The sequence below is a fragment of the Euprymna scolopes genome, chromosome 19, assembly GCF_053919585.1.
Source record: "Euprymna scolopes isolate OS-2025 chromosome 19, ASM5391958v1, whole genome shotgun sequence".
Classification (NCBI taxonomy): domain Eukaryota; kingdom Metazoa; phylum Mollusca; class Cephalopoda; order Sepiida; family Sepiolidae; genus Euprymna; species Euprymna scolopes.
The window spans coordinates 76,839,980-76,863,440 of record NC_136500.1 but is presented as its reverse complement, the minus strand read 5'-3'; the positions used below and the strand labels follow the sequence as shown (position 1 = coordinate 76,863,440).

At 32.6% G+C, this 23,461-nt stretch overlaps 1 protein-coding gene across 3 annotated transcripts in view; it reads left to right on the top strand.

The window, feature by feature from the left end:
• The window catches only part of LOC145239767 (uncharacterized), a 759,337-nt gene that overhangs the window by 390,599 nt on the left and 345,277 nt on the right, over window positions 1-23,461 (top strand). The window contains exon 2 of one of the 3 annotated variants that reach the window (XM_080103203.1): window positions 14,961-14,993. The exons of the other annotated variants lie outside the window; for them this stretch is intronic. Within the exon in view, the coding sequence (XP_079959329.1) occupies window positions 14,961-14,968 (8 nt within the window). The 3' untranslated portion in view covers window positions 14,969-14,993. The remainder of the gene's footprint in view (window positions 1-14,960; window positions 14,994-23,461) is intronic. 3 annotated transcript variants of the gene reach the window in all.

Genomic DNA, 23,461 nt, shown 5'->3' with positions numbered 1-23,461 from the left:
CCCCCCTCTCTCTCTCTCTCTCTCTCTCTCTCTCTCTCTCCCTCTCCATTCGTTCTATTATTCTGACATTTTGGTTTTCTGCTTTCTCTTGGTCACATGATCTCCTTTCCAGTCCGTCATGTGATCTTATTCTCCTTATCCTCTTGTTCCCAATTGTCCTCCATCGTTTTCTACATTTTCACCATTTTTCTTTTTTCTTGATAATTATTCTTTTGCAAAGAACTATTGCCTGTTTGTGTTCATTTCGACGTATGTTATTCGATGTTCTTGTGTACGTTTCATTTTCTTCCCCTACCTCTCCTTGTGTACACTTTATCCTCTCTCTCTCTCTCTCTCTACCCTTTCCTTCTGTCTACCCCCTTCCCTCTTACTCCTCCCCCTGCCCCTCTTTCACCCTCCCTGTGTGTATCTATCTTGTTCATCCCATTTGTATATAATTTATTTTTTTCTCCTTTCTATCTTTTTTTATCTCTCTCCATCGTCCTCTCCTTTAGGTTTTTTTCTTTTTTTGGAGGGGGGGGGGACTTTTTACTTAACTCCATATTTTTATTTTCTCTTCTTTTTAGAAATCTTTCTAGCATCTTCCATTTCAGCTTTTGGTTATCATCTAATTTAAAATCTTTTGCCTAAAGATTTTTTTCCATTCAAGACGTTTTCTATCACTCTCATAATCCTTTCCCTCTCGCTTCTGTTCTTTTATCTACAATCTGCTCTCTTTCCTTTACAAACTCTAAGAAATTTTTTTTAAATATCTAATGAAACTTATATATACACACACACATGCACTTCACATTACAAAAGTAATAAGTCTAATTGATTGAATGTCTTCTGAGGATTCAGGTATAGTTTTAAAATGAGAGGAAATATGTCGATACAATATGATACAATAGTAAAAAGCGGAACCTTCAAAAGCAAATATACAAAAAAATAAACATAGAATAACATAATGTTCAAAATCCTCTCCAGATAGGTTCGTCAAGGAATACATCCCATTCTCTGCAAAAAAAATATTCCTACGTTTGGAAATTTGTTAAAGCCCTTAATACCATCCAAAAAATGTAAATCACCTAATTCTTTTAGTTTTTTTTTCAATCCCACCCGAACCGTATCCTTTTACACTTCTACTTTTTTCCCCTTGTTTCTGCTTCCAAATCATTATGAAACTTTATAAACTTTCAGTAACTGTTAAGAACTTTTATGCAAATATGATTCATTTCATATTCATAGTTCCTTTTAATGTATTAATCTAATAAATTTATTGTATATTTTGCAAACTTCTTTTCTCTGATGAGAAGAATTGCATTTTTCGAAACTCCGCAGAATAAGATCTTTCAAGTTTATTTGTACTCCTTGTCAAATAATTAAAAATTCTGTATACCTTCTTTACAGGTTTTTAACGTTTTTATTTTTTTGAAAATTTGAATTAATTTTCAATAAGATTTTTCTGTTATATATATATATTAGCATAGGTGCCCGGCGTTGCCCGGGTGTTTGGAGGTGTATGCTGAGGAAAAAAAAAAAAAAAAAAAAAAAAAACGGTCAATTTTTTTAAAATTTGACCCCGATTATAACCCCTTAACATTTATTGTTTTGGTCTTAAATCAAGTTATTAAGTTAGATCCATATCCAAGGAACCTATATTTAAAATTTCAAGTGTTTAGACCCAAAATTGTCGGAGCAGTTTGGTAGAGATGTCAAAGGTCAAATCGTTGAACTTTGACTCCTTAACAGCCAAATTTCTGGCCGAAAACCGATCATATAGATTTTCCCAAATCTCAGTACCCTGTATATCAAATTTGGTATACTGGGCACTGTCTATATTGTGCCGGACTATAGAAATTTCCAGGTTAGTATCCGGGAGTGCATTAAAAACTACTCTGAGAGATTCATCCTCAGTCTTCGTTAAGACATGTATCTGGCAGAAGGAAAACCCTGACGTAAAAAACCTGAGGTTTACTGTCTGTTTTGTCTTGTGGAAGTCGTTTGTACTGATTGAGTTTAGCAGTTGTTCCGAAAAGTGGATATTTCTACACAAAGCTTCACTACTATGAACAAATTATTTGTGTGGATTTTGAACAACTTTGACTTAACCTCATGCCCGCGGTTTGTGAAAGAGTCCACATATATCATTAAATAAGATCGACAACTTATGTTAACATCTTTTTGTCTTGATCCATTCCAGTTTCCTCAAGTATTACCTTGTTTCTACTGGTACTGGCCGATGTATCAGCCATATTCACTTTTAACTCTATAATATTTTCTGATTCATCTGGATCCATCTTCGGGGGTGATTATCAGTAAATGTCATGGTATTTAGATATTTATAGGTCATTGTGTTATTTTCCCGAGAATCACGTGTTAGTTATAGTATTAATAGCATACTATATTAATATTATAGGCATTTAAGCATGTTATCACTATTAATGAAATTTTTGTGGATGGTTTGATTCTTGTTTTAATGTGTAAGGCTTCTAATAGATGCACCCCCCACACACACACTTTCTGCTGTCAGAAGTAAAAACTTGTTGTACATAACACCTCCATTTCAGAACACGCTAGTAACAAACAAACATGTTTGAGTTGACAGGTGCTTATTGAAGATTGGAGATAGACATGTTTTTAGTATCTCTATTCATTTGACTCGGCTTGCTGGAGATGGAGAAAAAGGGTCACCAGAGTTCCATGTCAAAATACCGACATTTATACAATTTAATTAACTTTATTTACCAGAAAAGGAGCATGAGAATAATAAAACAGCAAGGCAAGTTGGTTCGGCAGGCATGTATTAGAGTAGAAATGTAACATTTTTATAGGAAACTACGTGCACTGATTGGCTAGTCGACCATAGTTTGCTATAAGAACAAAAATTTGTGAGACATTTTGAAGAGTATCTTTTTTTTCCACACTACATGATAAAGATTTTGTGACAAACACATGGCTTACATTTGAATGCAGTGTCATCTGAGGATACTATAAGAACATACTATGTATTCATTCTTTTGCGGATTATTATCCTCATCTTTATAGTTGTTGTTGTTTCGCCACATTTCAGCTAACTCGTCCTCTGGCCTTCTTCGGGTGAATAACTGCAACGGGATAGAAATTCTGAGTCTTGTAACTGTATCCCTAGTAATTACTGGCTTCCATAGTTGTTGTCTCATCATGTTTTGGCCAAACTCATCCTCTGATCTGCTTGAGTAGGATTGAAACTGCTATCTTCAGATAATGCACACCTGGAACTATAGAGACTCAACGCCTTTATCCACTGCCTCATGGTGAGACAACTATGGAAGGCAGTAATTACTAGGGATACTGTTATAAGACTCGGCATTCCTATCCTGTCACGGTTAATCACCAGGAGAACGCCAGAAGATTAATTGACCAAAACGTCATGAAACAACTATGAAGATGAGGATAACAGTCCGTGAAAAAATGAATACACAAATTATGAAGCCTCATTTCAAAGGACAAAAAAAAAACGGTAACAAAAAATATAAGAGTATACTATGTAATCAAGTTTCAGCTGCAAGTAAACTGTTTCCATCAACAAGGACCATCTTTTCCTCTTTTTTTCTTATTTTATTTTTATTTTTTTATTTGCTTGTCACAAAAAGGTGACATATAACAAAGCATTTTTGTCAAAAATTAAAATTTAAAAAAAAAAAAAATTAAAACTTGCTATGTGCATTGAATGGTCAGTCAGCCGTGGCTTGCCATAAGAAATGACTGTGGGAAATTTTGAGAAGACACTTGTCTTTTTTCACAGTTCACATCATGATTTAGTCGACCGTGGAACACAACAAATGGTATTTGAAGGTGATTTTTGGTGTGTAACGTTTTACTGTTTTCTATTTAGTTTCACCGGGAATCAGTTAGAAGCCACTCGCAATTGATTACGCTTTTATAATCTTGATGATGATGTTACACATGTCGACCAAAATGCTCCAAACTGTGTCCCACATTGACATCGATGGTACCCAACCACCTGGTTGACTGCTTAAAAACATGTAAGGGATCAGATGATGATGATGATGATGATGACTTGATCATGGGAGACAGCACTAGTGAAATGTTAACAGACAGAAAAATTTGGAAATCATTTATAAAACGTCCAAGCATGAGGCAATGTAGCAGAGTGCAGATGCACGTATGACAGCAGCAACAGCCAACTTACGCAAATGACAGAGCCTGTGTGCGCGGTGACATCACAGCAAGGCAGGAGGAAAGAAGATTATAAAAAAAAAAGAAAAACATGGCCGAGAAGGTGAGAAATAGACGTCTTACACATGTGGGCTGAAAGCGACAGGGAAACGAAGTCTGCCGTGATCATCTGATTTGTATATTGCATCTTATACAAATATACATAGGCGAGACACAGCGTAACTTCGATAAGAGAATATATGAACATAAGAGAGATATAAAAACTAACAACATCCTTAACGCCATTTTTACCCACATTATAGAGCATGATCACCAGTTTAACTTGGAGAATGAAACTGTCTTAAAAACGATACATAACAAATCAATATGTCGTTTAATTGAATCCACTCTAATCTCCCATTCCTCCAATTTAATTAAACAAAGAAAAGGTTTCTTTCACATCTCTCCATACCTATCCAAAATAATAATTCAAGAAAATAATTTAGAAAAAAGTAAAAATTTTCAATTTTTTTTAATTAAATTTTTTTTTTTCAATAATAGTCATATATATAATGTATATATAATTTCTTTATTTACATGGAAATAAATATGCTGATCTCCCCTTCCCACCTGTTAATATATATATATGTATATACCCCTAATTATCTAACCTTCTTGTTAACAATTTTTGCTCTTGAAAAAGGCCGCACTAAACGGGTGAAACCTCGAATTTTTAGGTCTCTCCAACTCTGCTTTCAATACCATATTGCGTATTAAAAAAATAGATATCATGCAACTGCTACAACTCTTACAGACATATTATTTCAAAAGGAATATTAACCGTAAATTATACAGATTGATGTAACAAGCACAGTGGAATTTCTATGGGACCTCAGTCTATATAATAACTAGCAGGGAGACCTGACGCTGTACGGGATTGAATGAAGATCAACAACTCTCCCATACTTTTGTCATCGAAATCAGTGTATTCGCCCCTAACAACATTACTTTGACTCCAAATGCACTGCAAGCACATCTAAATACTATTGATTTAGGCAACGATGTCTCCCGTCAGTTCAGAAAAGTCGGGGGGGGGGTGATAAATTTTATCTTTTAAGTAATCACACAGATAAAAATCATGGGAGTGGGTGATTATGGTTCGATGAACGTGAAGCCTAGTCAGAATTACATCTCCTGATGAGGCGATCATCAAAATATCCCAATATACTGAATTGTAACAAAAGACTGTTGGATATTCATGACTGAAACTTGGTGGAAAATTCGGGCATTGTCTAAATTTCATTTGTACCAAATATATCTAGATTGCCGAAAGGATTGTAAATTTTGTTAATGACTAGCAGGACTCGTGAAGAAAACAAGAATCACAACTCCCTGAAGTAAATTGACCAGAAATGACTTGACTCTTTTCATCCAAAATGCCAAGTCTTTATCTTACGATGTAAAAAGAAAATATTTATTACCAGAATATATTATTGTAAAACCATCATTAAATTAGAAAATAATAGAAACAAATATTTAATTAATTAGATGTTCTTTTGCAAAGCAATATGCAAATTAGCTACTTTTATAACGTCAATCACATACATGATCAGTTGGAAATATGAATTTGGTGTTTTCATTTCGCTCTAAGTGCAGTCAATGATATAACTATTTCGTGGTTAATATATATATAATGTTAGCCTGGAAAGACAAAGTTGATTTCGTTGACTGGGTTAGTCTTGCGACCAGCAATAAATATCACTTTGTGCACTGATGATTGCGTAAGCATGAAACACTAATTTCTGTAGGTATAAAAAATATATTTATTGAAAAACACGCACATACACACGTGTGGTCACCTTGTACAACCTTTCAGCAGATTCAGTTGCTTATCTCCCTTGTATTTGACACTAATGCAAGATGGCCACTGACTGATCTATTGCTTGCAAAATTGCTTTTGCGGAAATCAATGGTGGCCAGAAGAAATACTTATTGTTTTCATTGTATAGCTGTCATATCCAAGATGGCATTATTTGTCTGCAATTCTTATTCTTCTTTCTCTTTGTATATATAAAAAAAAATGCTGTTATATAATTAATGCAAGAGACTGAATGGCTATTGTCTATATTTGATGAACTCCCATTAACAATATCATTGATACATATTTATATCTTTCAATTGTATAGAATGATAAAAAGAAAAGAATAATGAAGGTTTTTTGTTTTTTTAACATGGAAATTATTGATGAAATATTTCTCTATTGTTTTTTTTTTGTTTTCTTTTCTATGATTTTTTTGTTTTTTCCTATTTTTTTCCTGTTTTTTTTCCGATGTGTTTTTTTCCTATGTGTTTTTTTTTCTGTGTTTTTTTCTGTGTTTTTTTTTCTATGTGTTTTTTTTCTATGTGTTTTTTTCTATGTTTTTTTCTATGTGTTTTTTTCTATGTGTTTTTTTTCTATGCGTTTTTTTTCTATGCGTTTTTTTTTCTATGTGTTTTTTTCTATGTGTTTTTTTCTATGTGTTTTTTTCTATGTGTTTCTCTATGTGTTTTTTTCTCTATGTGTTTTTTTCTCTATGTGTTTTTTTTCTCTATGTGTTTTTTTCTCTGTGTTTTTTTTCTGTGTTTTTTATCTTGTGTTTTTTTTCTGTGTTTTTTTTCTGTGTTTTTTTTTCTGTTTTTTTTCTATGTGTTTTTTATGTGTTCTGTGTTTTTTTTCTATGTGTTTTTTATGTGTTCTGTGTGTTTTTTTCTGTGTTTTTTTCTGTGTGTTTTTTTTCTGTGTTTTTTTTCTGTGTGTTTTTTTTCTGTGTTTTTTTTCTGTGTTTTTTTTCTGTGTGTTTTTTTCTGTGTGTTTTTTTGTGTATTTTTTGTGTTTTTTCTATGTGTTTTTTTTATCGGTTTCTATTTGTTCTATCTGTTTCATTTTTTTTTTCTATCGCTTTTTTTCTTTTTTTTTTCTCTTGTCGGTTTTATTTACACAGATTTCATATCTATTATTGTAGTCAATTATTTCATATTATGCATAGTGATGATTTCAAAAGTTAAAAAAAAAGATGACTCGAATAACATCGGCTAGAAGCGAAACCAAAACAGTTTCATGATTGAAAGTGTCTACAAGTTAAGACTGAAGTTTATTTGCACTGTTGGTTGGACTGTGGAAAGGAGTGTGCATTTTATTAAATACAAGCTGGTTTCCATAATAACAATGTTTTTGATAGACAAGATGCAATCAAGGGCGGTCGGACGTGTCACAGAGTTATATATATATATATATATATATATATATATATATATATATAAGAGAGAGAGAAAGAACAGATGGTGGCGTACATTGGTTTTTTGAGTGGAACTCAGCAATGAGAACGTTTTTCATATTTTATAGAAAAATATTTATTTAGATTCTCATATATTTACACCCAGAGGGCAGATAGTAAGTAATAGAAATTGTAAATCAAACTTTTAATCTATTGTGTCACTTTAGATGTTTGAGACCACTAATGGGATTCTTCGGATGTGTAAAAGGTTTCTAACTGACTTTTGAACCTAACCATCAAATAATTACAGACAGGCAGGGTTACAAAATGTCAGTTCGCTCTTTTAGCTTTGATATGCAATCACTTCGAAATAAATCACTTAAATAACATTTATGTGTCCTTTTTTTGGCTTGTATTTTCGGTATAGCCCAATTGAATTACTTTGTATTTTCTTTCTTCTTTTCTATTATGCGTTTACAAAAATAGAAGAAACGCTAAGAACATTTTATTTCTTGTCTGCATTGGTTCCTTAGTGGGCAAATAAAACGTGATTTTGGTATATCTATGCAATCTAAGAATTTTTTAGGGGGGGGGGATATTTCACTATGACGTATGAAATAGAAAAATATTTTAGTTTGTAACATTTAAACTTTTATGTTATGAGAAAGAAATGTTTCCCCTTAATTTTTTTTGCTTTAATTTAAAAGTCGATTTTAACAGATCAAATTATAGATCACAAACCAGTTTAGCTTTGCGTATAACATCTGGTAAATACAATTTTTATTTATGTTTTTACTGTTATTTTACCCCAAACAAGGCACAGCGTCACTTAGTCGTGAGGAGCTACTATTTGGGATCAGATTTCCAGGGATACTATTTTAGGGAGTTGGACAGCAAGATGTCTGTTTGCATTACACTTGAACTTCTGCATGTCAGTACAGTCAGGGAAGCAGAGGCCCAGGAGGGAATTCTAAAGTGCAGCAGTCAGATGGGGGAAAAGCTATTAGAGTAGAAGGCTTTACGACATCTAGAAATCTCTACAGTGTAGGACTGAGATTTTGCTGTTTGTCAGGTTTGTCGTGGGTATTGTCGTTGAGGTGGGTACTAGAACGTTGAGTTCATCAGAGCACTTGTCATTGAAATACTTGTAAAACAGGCACAAGGATGCAACGTTTCGGCGATGGGACAGAGGTTAGAGTTTAGTTGATAGTGCAGGAATTATTGGGTTGGCGACTCTTTTCTGAATCGTGTCCAGGAGCAAGAGACTAGTGGCGGATGCACCAGCTCAGATGTGGCAACAATACTCCATGCATGAACGAACAGTGACCTTGTAGACATACAGGATACTCTCAGGTGTGAGTAGCGTTTTAGCATGGTAGAGATAGCCCGCCTTCTTTGCCGCAGCCTTGGCAATTACCTCAATGTATTTGTTCCAATTCATGTTGTCTATGAATGTCAATCTAGGCGCTTGAGGGATGTACTTTCAGGCAATGTGTGTATGGTGGCCGAGAACGTTTCTTGCAATTATTAAAGGAAATAAGTTTAGTCTTGGCAGCGTTGAACGTTACCAATCATTTACGGCCCCATTCCACTATAGACTGGAAGGCTTCCTCTGGAGATTTAACAATTTCTTTAGATATGTATTCATTAGTTTTACCCTCGTATCTGTTATAGAGCATGGTGTCCTCAGCAAAAATTCCCATCTCAGAAAATTTTATCATAAGTCATTTATGAATATCAAGAATAGTAAAGGTCTAAGGATTAATCCCTGTGGCACATTTGCATTTATATCATGCTAGCAGGCTGCCCGGCGTTGCTCAGCCATAAAATACACGTAAATATTATATTTTAATTCATACAGAAACTGAGACATGTGCAAGCGAGCATTGTTTTTTTTTTCTAAACAGTTCACTTCTTGTAAGTAAAAAAAAAAAAAAAAAAAAAATCTAGCTAAGATCGAAACAAAAACCTAAAGACAGTGAGTCAAGTACGGTAACCATTTGAACAGCTTGACACGCCCTTTAAAAAGTGTTTTCAAGCCTACTTATTCTTAACATAAGGAATCTGTCGTAAATGATTCATGCATGCGCATTCATGAAACAGTTGACAAACAGATAAAAATTTGATGACCCCCCTTCCCCTCCCATATATTAATTTTTCACTTTTTGAACCCTTAGCAGCTCTTTTTTCCGGATGAAAACCGATTAAAAAGTTTTCTACTTGTCTGAATACCTTGTATATCAAATTTCAAGTCTGTAGATCAAAAATTTGTTGTGTATATAGGTTGAAAATTGTCATCACACACATTTTCATTTTCATAGATATAGAATGGACTTTCTTTTAATTGCAATTTGCAATGTCTTATTTTCCTTTTGATTTCTGAGAAAGGGGGGAAGATTGCGGTTTTCTGGGTCAGAATCTATATATCATACACTTTTAGCTTTTTACATCAGGTAGTTTTATCCTTGCCTTAAATGAATACTGCTATAAACAGCTTCCAAGTTTTCTAGAATCTTAGTATATGGTTCAGTTTTCAATTGCATTGGGCAGACAAATATCGCACACATACTTTTTATTTATCTTACATAAGCATTTATATGCCGCTACATATTCATGAGCATGTTTTTAAATTGCCCTACTTTGGTATTTAGCACTCTTGAATGAATTCGTTAAAAATTCATTGGTTCCTTCATCTCCCGAAAATATTAACCTGGAATTTGAAAAAAAAAAAAAAAAAAAAAAAAATTATATATATCTCAAATGAGTTTTTCTTTTCTCTACATATTGAAAATAGCTAATATTTTTCTTGTTTTGCATGACGATTGTGACGGCTTTCATGCAAGCACCCCCCCCGTATCTATTAATTCAGTTTGAATGAAAATGCTACTTGTTCAATGAAGTGACATTTGAAATGATTTTGTTGGCACCGAACATCTGTTATGAACGGTTTCCATGTCAGCCGAAGTGTTCTTCATGTTCAACTGTTCAAAATTACAGATAATGGCCTTGGCAGTCTGTTAACTACTGTTTGGGATTTTTTTCAGATTGGAATATGAAGCAAACAATTATTGACAGGGTAATCTAAAAGAAAAGGGAAAAAAATTCTAAAAAGACTTTTTTTCTGTTTAATCTTTCAGGAAATTTCTCGATTGTAATTTCTATTTCACAGTTTGGGATTCTCTTGTCATTTTGTTTTTTGTTTCTCTTTTTTTTTTTTCTTTTTTTCTTTGATCGTTTTTCCCCCTTTCCGTCCTTTTTCTTATCGATTTCTCTTGTCTATTTTTGTTGGTTTTAACTTTTTCTCTTTTTTGTTGTCTTTTTTTGTTTTTTCCTTTTTCTTTTTCCAATTTTTTTGAAAATTATTTTTTAGCTTTTTCTGCTTTTTTACCTTTATTTTTCTCTTTTTTCTCTTTTTTTTCTCTTTTTTTTGATATATATATATATATATATATATATATATTTTACTTATTTCCGTTTTTCTCACCATTTCTTCATCCCCCTCTCTTTTTCATATTTTCCCTTATACGTTTTCATCTCATTCGTCTTTTTTTGTTTTACTTCATAATTTTTTTTCTTTTTCTTTGTCCTTTCAAAAAAGAAATTCATAGAAATAATCGCATTTATTAATTTTAATAGGTGAAAAAAGTTTTAATGACGTTTCAATAATGACTTCAACATTGCTCAATGTACGAGTAGGGCTACACATTTAACCTGATACATTCCACTCATGGCTACATAGATCATACAGATTTTTCTTTATTTTTGTTTTTAGTATAGGGGAAATTCTTGACATGGACCATATATTTTTTTTACATCTGGACAATATCAAATAGATTTACTAAGCTAATACTGGTATAGTAAAGAAGGCATATTAACAAACTCAAGTCATTGCTTAGTGCCCATGTCATGACACATAATAGAAAATAACGGTGTAAACCAATTTGGGGACTCTGCTTTGAAAAAATTATTGAAACATTCATAATGTTATATTTAATATTAATTATTTCTGTAAAAAATTGGCTGTAAACAAACACGTTTAAAAAAACATTCAAATGAGCGAGTTTTAAAAAATATGCAAATGAGCAAGTTTTAAAAAATATGCAAATGAGCAAGTTTTAAAAAATATGCAAATGAGCGAGTTTTAAAAAATATGCAAATGAGCTAGTTTTAAAAAATATGCAAATGAGCTAGTTTTAAAAAAATATGCAAATGAGCTAGTTTTAAAAAAATATGCAAATGAGCGAGTTTTAAAAAAATATGCAAATGAGCGAGTTTTAAAAAATATGCAAATGAGCAAGTTTTAAAAAATATGCAAATGAACATGTTTTACTTTTACATTTTGTAACTTAGACTTGGGAAAGAAAAGAAAACAGACATATTAAAAAAAAAAAAAAAAGGAAACAGAAAAATCTATAGAATGATTTGATTTTAGTTCTAACATAAATTGTCTTGGTAACTGTTATGTTGCTCCCAAGTGTTTCTCTCCATGCCCTTTTGACTTATCATTCAGAGACTTCTTCAGCCGTGCTTTTTTATTATTGATCTTTTTTTCTGCTCTAGTTTGAATATATATTTTTTAAAAGTATTTGAACCTCTTATCTATCTGCATTGCCAAGCCCTAAACATGGTGTCGTCATACACTTTTAGATGGACTGGTGTTGCTAAAAGAAATTTTGTTACAAAGGATGGGCTTGTGATATTTAACAGTTATAGCAAAGAATGTTATGATCGTTGCGCATTTTCATTATTGACATGGAATGCTAACATTCTCATCATTTCTATTCAGAAATGATTTCGAAGTTACCTCGCATTCATGTTAACAGATTCTTTTGCAACTATTGAAAACCATATCATCATATTAATTTTAACATCCGTTTTACATTCCAGCATCAATTAAGCGGTTTCAAGAAATTGATTTCTAATCCTAGCTATCTCTGACCAGGTCTTTATTTATAGACTTCGTGGTTTAGTGGGGGATGCCCTTTTCTCTTCCCTGCAACCTCTCTCCCACAGAAGAGACATTGAGAGCCTGTCTTTGTTTTATCGTTATTTCCATGGCAAGTGCTCGTCTGAGCTCCAATCCCTCGTCCCCCCTCGCCAATCTTTCACGAGAAACACCCGTCTGGCTGAAACTACTGTCAATAATTTTCCCCACTCTTTATCTGTGCCTAAATCCAAACGTAGATTCCATGAGCAAAGCTTCTTTCTTAGAACTGCACGCCAGTGGAACTCTCTGCCGCTTGCCTGTTTCCCACCTGACTACAACTTGGACGTCTTCAAGTCCAACATAAACAAACTTCTGACAAACAGCCCCCTTAAGTAAGACACTCTATCAAAACCCCCAATACTAATGATTACTATAATGCTATCTCATTGATTACTGTACATGCAATAACCCTTATCCCCGAGTGGCCTTCGGACCTTGATAAGTGGTGACCCTCATGTAAAAAAAAAAAAAAAAAATTTCTCCCTTCAGATTCATTTTTATCACTCTTTGCCATCTTTACCTTAGCCTTTCCCTGCAAGCTGAATTTGCTATATCAACTGTTCTACATCTACTAAGCCATCTTTTTTGCACATATTTTCCTATAATGTCCAGATTTAATGTTTCTCTGAGGTCATCAGATCTAAGCCTGCGATGTTTCTTTTTATCTTTTTAAGCATGAGTACTTTATTTTGGCAAAATATTCATATTAAGAAGCATGTGAAATTGTGTTTACACATTATAAAAGGACACCCTAACCACTCTTAAAAACTTTAGAAGGAGTAAGGGTTCTTCAGTCCCTATGATTTTGGAATAAAAGCATGCTATTTCCAAAAATTAAATAAAGGATTCTATTCAAAATTCTACGCAAATTCCGGAATTTGATAAAAAATTCCTGAGCTCAATAGAAAGTTTCCAGAGTTCGGTAAGATACACCTGAAGGAGGGTGTAAGGTTACTTGTGCGAAACGTTGTGAAAATAAAATTCTAGATGAGAGCAGTAGTCTGATTAATCCAAAAACAAAATTGACTTATTTTTCTTTGAAAGTCAGAAATATTTCTGACATATTGTATACTTTGAAAATCAATTGCATCGCAAAAGAATTGTCTAAAAAGATGAAGATTCTACAATTTAACCGTTTTGCAGAATTTTTCTATTCGATTACCAAGATTCTGTCAAACTTATGTGTGCATATCTGGAATTCTAAATGGAATATTCTGAAGATGAATGCCACCGGCCAAGAGGTAAATTGTTAAAAAGAATCCTAGAATCATATCTGAGCAGGTTCATCATTACATTAACTTTACCGTGCATTCAGATGATGTTAGAATGCAGCATCTTGTTTTCTTTCACAAGTATGCTGTTTGATAAAATAGACGGTTCCATTTATCTTTCGTCTATGCTTAATTTAAATGTAAATTGTTTAATAATAACTACATAATCAATAATGTATTTTCTTTTATTTGCAATTCTTCCAAACACAAGATTTTCAATACCTTGTTGGTAGCAATTAAAACGCACATGGTGTCGATAATTTTCAATTTTTCGGTTATAGTCAGCTAACATACTTCCTAACTTCCGGTGAAGCAAGGCAAGTCGGTTCCTTTACATTTATTGTTCTGCTGTATTTCTATTGTGAAGCAATTTAGTGAAATAAAGCATAAACAGGCATTATTGAAAAATACGCAATAAAAATTAACCAAATTATACAGATAAAAATAACAGTATTAGTCTTTATTCGCACATTTCATAACAAAATTAAAAAAAAAAAGTTTTTATTTTTATTTAATATTTTATAAGTAATACGTTTATGAAGTTATAAAGTTCTTTTCTTTTTTTTTTAATTTTAAAATAAGTTTTTATTTTCTATAAGAAATATGTTAACGAAAGGATAAAATACAGGAAAATGTAATAAAAAAAAGAGTACATTCACAGGGTGGGGGGGATGTATGTGTGACAGAAAAAAGGCGAAATAACTGATTTGACTTGATCTAGAAATTAAATTAACTCATGAAGAAAAAAAAAGAAACCAGAGTCCAAAATAGAATTCTTAAAAAAAAAAAAAATTTTAAATATGGATTCCAAAATTTGAAAACACAATAGATTAAAGAAAAAAACAAAAAAAGAAAACGGTGAGAATTAATTCCCAACTCAATAGAATATTGCAGATAAACCGTATACTAAAGTTATCATGTTGTTGGAATTTGTTTGCCCCTCCCTGATATTTTTCTAATCAGAATTATTTCTAAAAAAAAAAAAAACATCTGGAAAACTTACCGGAGGGACCATGAGAAGGTTACCAACATCCTAAGTAAAAGTGATTTTGTGGAAGAACTGTATTCGAACTTGGAACACCCAGGTCGTCAGTCTGTCGTTAATCACTTGACCCCCACCCCCCCCAAGCATAATAAAGTAAACACATGTAGATGGACTGCCTACTAATGTGCCAAAGTTATGGTACTCCAAAATTTGTTTATCATCTAACAATTTTAATTAATGCCATTTTCACACTTATTTGTTATATTACCTATACTTATCTGTTATCTTTGAAACTAATTATACTTTTATTTCTTTCATTGCAGGTAAGTAGCGAAACAAAACCCAGATGTAAAATGGTGAGAATGTTTCTTTACTAACAGTTGAAATTGTTATTTATTTATTTATTTTTTTTTTAACCAATATTGGATTTATAGGAATTATCCATGTATCACGTGTTAAAATTACCCTCCCCTTTTTTGTCGTCTATAAGACATTTGGACCTTGGAACACTTGATTTGGTTATTAGTTTGTAAAAATAACTTTTAAGGGGTTCAAATTAAAAAAAAAAAAAAAAAATGTTGACCTTGATAAGTTGATTAATGATTAAATTCTGAGCATGCATATATATCTATTTTTATCTTGAACTCGTTTAATTTTTAAACTTTTTTTTTTATCAATCTGATGATAGCTCAGACGGTAATAACAAAACTGAGTCGCTAAATAACGACTAAGGCTGGAGTGCTGAGTGTTTTGGTTTCGATTCCACAACTGGTAGCACAGAAGTATTTTTTATTTTTTGAAATCATTGCTATATATATTGCATACAATATAATAATAGATATGAAATCTACACTAATTGAAATATATTTTAGCATATTTTGCGACTGGGCAACGTCGGGCGGTCTGCTAGTATTATAGAGCAATGTTTTATTTCTGTGAGAAGAGAGCATCTTAGATCTAAGAAGAGTTGATATAGTCCCATGGTAACTGATTTTACTGCTATTCTCTGACTTTCTGCGAGCTTGTGAATACTTACTTCAGACATTTCATGAGACAAAGAAATGAAGGGATGAAAACTTTCGATGGTGGGATTCTTTCTAGGCTAATCAGTAGTCTGGATTGTTCTTGCTAATAATTAACACATCATTTGTAGCCAAAATATGTGTTTATTGATTATCTTGCATAGATTGTTAAGGCAGACTAGTTATTTTGAAGATTGCATATTAACACATTCGTCTCACTTTGCTTCTAACTTGATTCTCTTTTGAAAACCTCTCACAGGTTAGGTGGGTGGACGGTTCTTCCGATTCCGGCTGCCATACACCCACATGCATATCACATTTGAACCTTGAATGCAATAACTAAAAACGAAGGACTCCACAAAATATAACATTTGATTCATAGACACGAAAATTCAATTTCTATTTCTACATTGGTTTATATCAGACAGAAAAGGAGACTTCCTTTTCTCCTTTTTACTGCTTCTTTCTAACGGAGAAAATGTTGTGAGTCCGTCTCTACTCTATTGTTAGTTTTATGGCAGGTGCTCGACTGAGCTTCAATCTATGGTCGCATTCACGGCAAATGCTCACCTAGCTATAACCGCTGTCAATAATTTCCATTACTCTCTATCTACACATAATACTAAATGACAATGGTGAGTGCTCCGACGAACTACTAGCCCTTGTACCCCTTCGACATAAATACCTCCGACAAAGCTGACAAGCAGCAAATTCCCACCCCTACATTGTAGAGATCCCTAGATGTAAGAAAGCCTTCTACTCTAATAGTTTGTTCCTCAGAACTGCTAGATTTTAGAATTCCCTTCCGGTTTCCTTCTTCCCTAACTGTACTAACATGCATAAGTTCAAGTGTAATGTTAAAACATCTTGCTGTTCAACTCCCTACATAGTATCCCTACAACTCATGTCCCTGATAGTAACCCCTTACATCAAAGTGGCACTGTGCCTTATTTGGGGTATAAATGTAATTAAAAAAAAAAAATTTTTTTTTAATCCCATGAGAACAGTTTCCTTTTTTTTTTTTTTTTCTAGAACTGCCCATCTGAGGAGCACAATATCCCGAGGTTGCTTCCCAACTAACTATAAAATTTTTGTTTTCAAGTCCAACATAAACAAATTCTTGTTGAGTTGTCCTCTTAAATAATCAAATCTTACCCAATTTCCACCATTACGAATCATCGTGTCATTGTCTCATCTGACACTCATTAGCTTATCCTTTAGTGCCCGTCAGGCCTTGATAAGTGGTAAATGCCTATTAAAAAAATGAATATGCTATCTGAATTTAGATAAAATTATTTAATTACTTAGTTGGTGTTTCAGTAATATTGCAGTATATGTAACAGGTGAAAAATCAAGAATAAACAAAAATTACAGGTAATAATTTTCACCAACTGTATTAAAATTTAAATTCCTATCGATTTGTATACTTTTAAAGTGTTAAAACTGATTGTAAGATTTATTTTTGAATCTGTTTTCATTAAATTTGTTAAATAAAAACGCACGAAAAACTGTTTGATTCACACTCTGTTATTTGTGTGTGTGTGTGTGTGTGTGTGTCTGTGTGTGTGTGTGTCTGTGTGTTTTTTTCTTTTTAAATTATTTTCGGTAAGTCAGTTTAACAAATTCAGAGAAAATATTAGTTTCTACACTTTAAAAGTATACAGATCGGTAGAAAACTAATTTTTAATTCGTTTGAAAGTTATTAGTTGTAATTTTTTTTATTTAATATTTGGATTTCTCGGATGCTAACTGTATATTATTTATTTTATCCAGTTATAAACACATGTTTGCAACAATTAAGGAGTTCTTTAAGAGTTAGGAGGGGCAATGTGTTTTTATATTTTAACTGGTTCTAAAATAGAGGAAATCTGTCAATTCTTCCTGTACAAAGTGCCACAGACCGGATACAAAAATGCAGTCCTTGAAATTAAATGTCAAATCAAATAGTTGGGTCAAATACAATATGAAGTTATGAGCCTCAATGACAGGATGAAACCTTATGAGTATTTAGGAAAACAAACCAAAGCCAATGACATTTGGGTTTTGTAAAAAAAAAAAAAAAAAATGCAAAACATAAGACAAAATGGCTACGTAAAATAAAATATCGATTTACTGAATTTCTATTTTTATAACCTATTAAGATTATTGTTGTCATTGTACACTCTTAACTGGAATGAAGCAAAAAAAAAAAAAAAAAAAAAAACAATGACAACATTGAAAGTAAAAAACAAAGATAAAATGGTTAGACAAAGTCAAATGTCGATGTATCAGATGCGATGCTATTTGTGTCTGAATTCTAAACTGCGACAAGATAACTTACGTTAAATGCTTCAATGTAGATTTTAGGAGATCATATCAGATTTTAAGATATATTCTTTTGTTTAGGAATAATTATCCGTTGCCAAGGTTGCTGGAAAAATAATGGGATCATTCTACCGCTCCAGTAGATATCTCACTGTCGATGTAATTCTCTGCCTGTATAAAAGCCAAGTACGTCCTAGGATGGAGTATTGTTGCCACATCTGAACAGGAGCTGCTGGAAGACCTTATACTTCCTTAACAGAGTTCAAAATAAACTTCGTAGCCTAGTAGGAGATGTACTTTTCTCTTCTCTGCAACCTTTTTCCCCACAGAAGAGACATTGCGAGCCTGTGTCTGCGTTATCGTTATTTTCATAACAAGTGCTCGTCTGAGCTCCAATCTATGGTCCCCCTTTGCCAAACTTTCACAAAAAGCACTCGTCTAGCTGAAATCACTATCAATAATTTCCCCCACTCTTTATCTGTGTCTAAACCAAAGCCTAAATGTAGATTCCATGAACAAAGCTTCTTTTTTAGAAGTGCATGCAACTCTTCCATTTCCCTGCTTTCCAGCTGACTACAATATGGTTGTCTTCAAGTCCAGCGTAAACAAGTTCTTGATGAGCTGTCTCCTTAAGTAATCCAATGTACCAAATTTCTACTACTAGCAATTATTTTCATTGACTACTGTACATTAAATAAACCTTATCCTCGAGTGGCCTCCGAGCCTTTATAAGTTGTGACTCCTTTGTAAAAATAAAAAAAAAAGAATGTGGAATGCAGCACTGTTTCCTTGTGACGATTTTGCCTACATTTTTTCTGCATTTACACTATGGAATATCTTTTTTTTAATCTTTATTTCGTTTAGGCTTTCATCCAAGCTTTTTATTTTTTCAATCCATGTACTAAATAGCAAAATTTATGACTACTTATAAATTTTATTTTGCTAAAAACATTTCCTCTGATGAAAGGAGCCATTTGTGGAAAATCCATGGATTAAGGAAAAAAATTTAAATTTTGTATTCCTTAGAAATTTTTTGATTTACGGAATTTAACTCTAAATTTTCATTTATGTGTGTGTATATATATATATATATATATATATATATATATATATATATATATATATATATATATATATGTGCACTAGCAGAGACGCTTGGCCTTGCCCGGTCATAAAGTACACTTAAATATATTTTAATTTATACAGATTTCATATATACTGTTATAGTATCAGTTCTCTTTCTATTATCGTAGTGTAAAGAGTGGAACGATAAAGTTGTCTTCCTAAAGAAAACAACACTACAGCTTCATTTTAAAACTTTTATTAAAGAAAGGGGAAAATCAGTTCAGATAACTTGATTATGTAGTAGAGCTGACATCTATTCAATGTAGCCGTCTTCAGCCTCAATCACTGCCTCAGTATGGGTCCAAACTGGGTGCATACCTTTTCCACAAGCGCCAGCAGGAGCTCGGCAAATACTCTGCGGATGGCAGTGATCAGATTGGCTTTGGGGTTGTGGTAGGTCATGTTGATGATGGTCTCGACATATGACTAAATGTAGTCCAGTGAGTTCAGGTTGAGGGAGGAGGGGAGCCAGTGAGAGAAGGGTGCAAAGTTGTAGCATTCTTTTTGAAGCCAAGCCTGGGTCTCTTTGGACTTGTGGGCCGGTGCTTAGTCCTGCTGCCACACCCAGTGTCTGCTAGCGGCCACCTGATTGCACCAAGGGATCACCACACTCTTCAGCACATCCAGGTACACTTTGGTGTTGACTTTCAAGCTGACTTCAAAGATATGAGGTGGCATGATGTGGCCCTCACTTGAAACCACACCAAAGACCATAACCGTGGTCAGAAACTTTGTTGCACTGTGCCTTCAAGCGTTGAAACGTCCAGATTTACATTTTGAGGGTGCTGGCAATGGTCCTGTTGTGATAACTTGGATCAGTAGAGAACATGAGTTGTACAACAGCGCATCTCTGATCTCACACATTGAACATTGTGTCACTTTCAGACATGATAGAAAGCTCCTATCACTCTTGGGATTTGTACACAACTGACCAAATAGTAGATGGTTTGCAACAAGAAAAGAAAACCGGTTTTCATCAAACGGAAATGGAATCCTGTCATCTTTTCTAGTGATTTCAAAAGTAAAGTGCCATCAGCTAGAATCGAAACAAAAACATAGGAAGAATTCTTGGTAAAATTATTTATTACAAAATTCAAGCAAGAAAATTTTATAATCATTAAGATATATATATATATATATATATATATATATATATATACACACAAAAGTGAAAATGTATGTGAGGACAATTCTCAACTTATATACTCAACAAAGTTTTTATCTACAGACTTGAAATTTTATACATAGAGTATTCAGACACGTGAAAAAAATTTTAATCGGTTTTCATCTGGTAAAATGGATTCCAAGCGGTCGAAATTGAAAAATTGGTAGATTAGGATCATTATATTTTTATCTATTAATCAATGGTTTCACGCCTGAGCATGAGTAATTTATTCAGATTATGTTAGGAATAAGTAGATTTAAAAACACTTTTTTTAAAGATCATGTGAAGCTGGTCTACTGGCTATCGTACTTGTCTCACTGTTTTTAGGTTTTGACTTTGATCTCAGGTCGAGTATTTTTTTTGTTTTTTTTTACGTACAAGGAGTAAACTGTTTAGAAAAAACATACTCACGTGTACATCAGTTTCTTTGCAATTTTTTTTTTCTAAGAGTTTAACGTTACGTTTAATAATGAGCAACGCCGGGTACATCTTCTAGTATATATAAGTGTATATTAAGGGTACCTAAAATTATTTTTCATCATAAAAAAAAGCAATTTAAATGGCTGCAACTGACATTTCTTATTCAAATGAACTGACACGTCAGTTCATCTGATAAATCGGCTTGGCATCTAAATCTTTTGATGAAGTCACATCCATTTCACTAGTTGAATAAGATTTATTAAACTGGAAGAGACGTTCATCTTTTATTTATTTTTTTATTCATGCATTTCTTTTTTGTTTTTTTTGTTTTTTTTTAAACCAATTAATTTACTGAATTCTCTGACATTTTGAATTGATAAAATATAATACACTATATTCGACTGGATCTATTTTAAAATGTTGCCAATTTACAATATGAACCCGTCAAAATTAACCCATGTGTCATGTCTTCATGCGCTTATGTTCACGTCATATTCTAACTTGAATAACTTTCTTATAAATGGAGAGGTATAAAACGGAACATGGAAAATAAGCAAAAATTCAATATTTTTATTGTTTACATTAATTGGACAGTCGTCCTCAAATGTTATCTGTACAGCGTTTCGATCGATTTGTTTATTTTTCTTATTGCTTTTTATATTTATTCATACTTGTCTTGTAACATAGCTTTCATATTTGGATAAATGCAAAATATGCTACAAATTTTAGACCTACCAAGAATATGTATTTAACAGTTTGAATTAATGTATTATACCTCTCTATTATGACATAACACTACAAAAATAAAACAAAGTATTGACTATTGAAATGGTTGTGAGAACATTTTGGTGGTTGTCTCATCAATAAAGTTGTGATTCTGTATGGGTTTCATACTGACCAGACTTTCTCGGCCTAACCTAGATTTTAATCTGTGGCATTGTCTCAAGGATAATGTTCATCAAAACAGTTCCTAGACTATTGAGCTGAAGAGAGCCATCACAGCCCAAACCTGGAACTGGTGCTACCAGACCGGCTTCGTGATCTAAAATGTACCAAACATTGATGCTGTCATTTAAACAAATACAATTTCGTGAAAAAAAAAGAAAAATGGGGATAGAAAATCTTACATATTTCAGAAACCTAATGGCATTTTATGAAATGTTAATTAATGCATGTCTAATTCATGCGAGAACTGAAATCTTCAAAGTTACTATCAAATTGAAAAGTTTGAATGCAAAACGCGATAAGCACCATCTTCAAAATTACAACGCTATCACTTTAAAAAATGTATCAAAGCAATCAACTATACACCCAAATCTTGTTTCATATAGCATAGTATTGGAATAATTTCTGTGTGATTAAAATAAGCAATTAATCGAAGTCTAGATTTTATTGTTTGATTTGTCAATTTAAATAAATTCAGTTGATCACTTGATTTTCAAGTGATGTATATCGCTATCCGTTTATTGTAGAATATATGTGAACTATTTAATGTGGCTATGTAAGACTGATTCGTTCTTAAAGAATACTCTACCCAAAAAGGTTAGAAGTCAATTTTGTCAAATCAAAAAAATATAAATTACAAATCAATTTTTTTTTTTCCTTCTGATTAATTTTATCGTTGGGACTACTATTTTCATCTTGACTGTGATATAGCATTCCGGATGATGTAATCTGCACCCCGCCCCTTTTTTTAGGTGTCTTTTGTATAAATTCTGGAACCTTATAATTGAACATGAATATCAGCGGCGACATCATCAGGAACATTTGGATTATAAAAATCCAGCTGAGATCAACCGTTTTTTTTTTTTGTTTGTTTTGTTTTTAAGATGTTTTCACTGTAAAAATAAAAGAAACCACGTTTAAAAAAAACAAAACAAAAACAAACACTTTGTAATGGCGAGGCAAATGTATGGATCGCTTAAGATGCAAAAGAGAAATGAAAAGCCTAGTCAAACAATCCTCTGTTGAATATTCGTGTTAATCCTACTTGAATAAATAAAGTAACTAAATAAGTGAATCCAAATAAAAAATGTTTACAAAAAGTCTTAGCATTCATGTTTGTAAATCAGGCAGGAGAATGTTGACCGTTTGTAAAATAGATTCTGAAACGTAATCTGTTAATCTGTTATTCGTGAATGTTTTTTTTTTTTTTTTTTTTTTTCCATGAAAGGGAGTTGTGACGAAGAAGAAAAAGAAGAAAGTAGTGTAGTTTATCTGGAGTGATCCAGTAATGATATTTGTTTGTTATACCATAAATTGAATGATGTGGAAAATACAAAATGAACTTATATAAAAAAAAATTTAAAAAATTGTTATAAATATTGTTGTGGCAATGTAAGTTTCGAATCCCTCGTTGCCAATGTTGTGGCCTTGTAGGATGGTAATCAAGACAAACATAGTGATATCATTAAAAAAAACTTTTGGAAGACTATGATTATGTACGATTATGAATATCTCCAGTATCAAATACTCTTTATACACTGTGAAATTTACTTTATGTATGAAACCCAAAGAGGAGAGATATAACATGAGAAATATTTGGACTGAAGTCTTCCTTTGCTGTTATTTCAGATCATTTGAAACCATAGCAAGTTTTAGTCTCTCCTCCATCAAGGCCAGAGGTTTTGGGGAAACATCAGATATTTTGTAATTCATATACAAAACTAGGAAAACAAATGACTATATGATAGAAATATTGGTAAAGGTGCAGTATCTTTCCACCCACAAAATATCTTTAAAATTACCACTTTATTGGGTTTTCGAGAGTGATGAAAATGAAAATAAG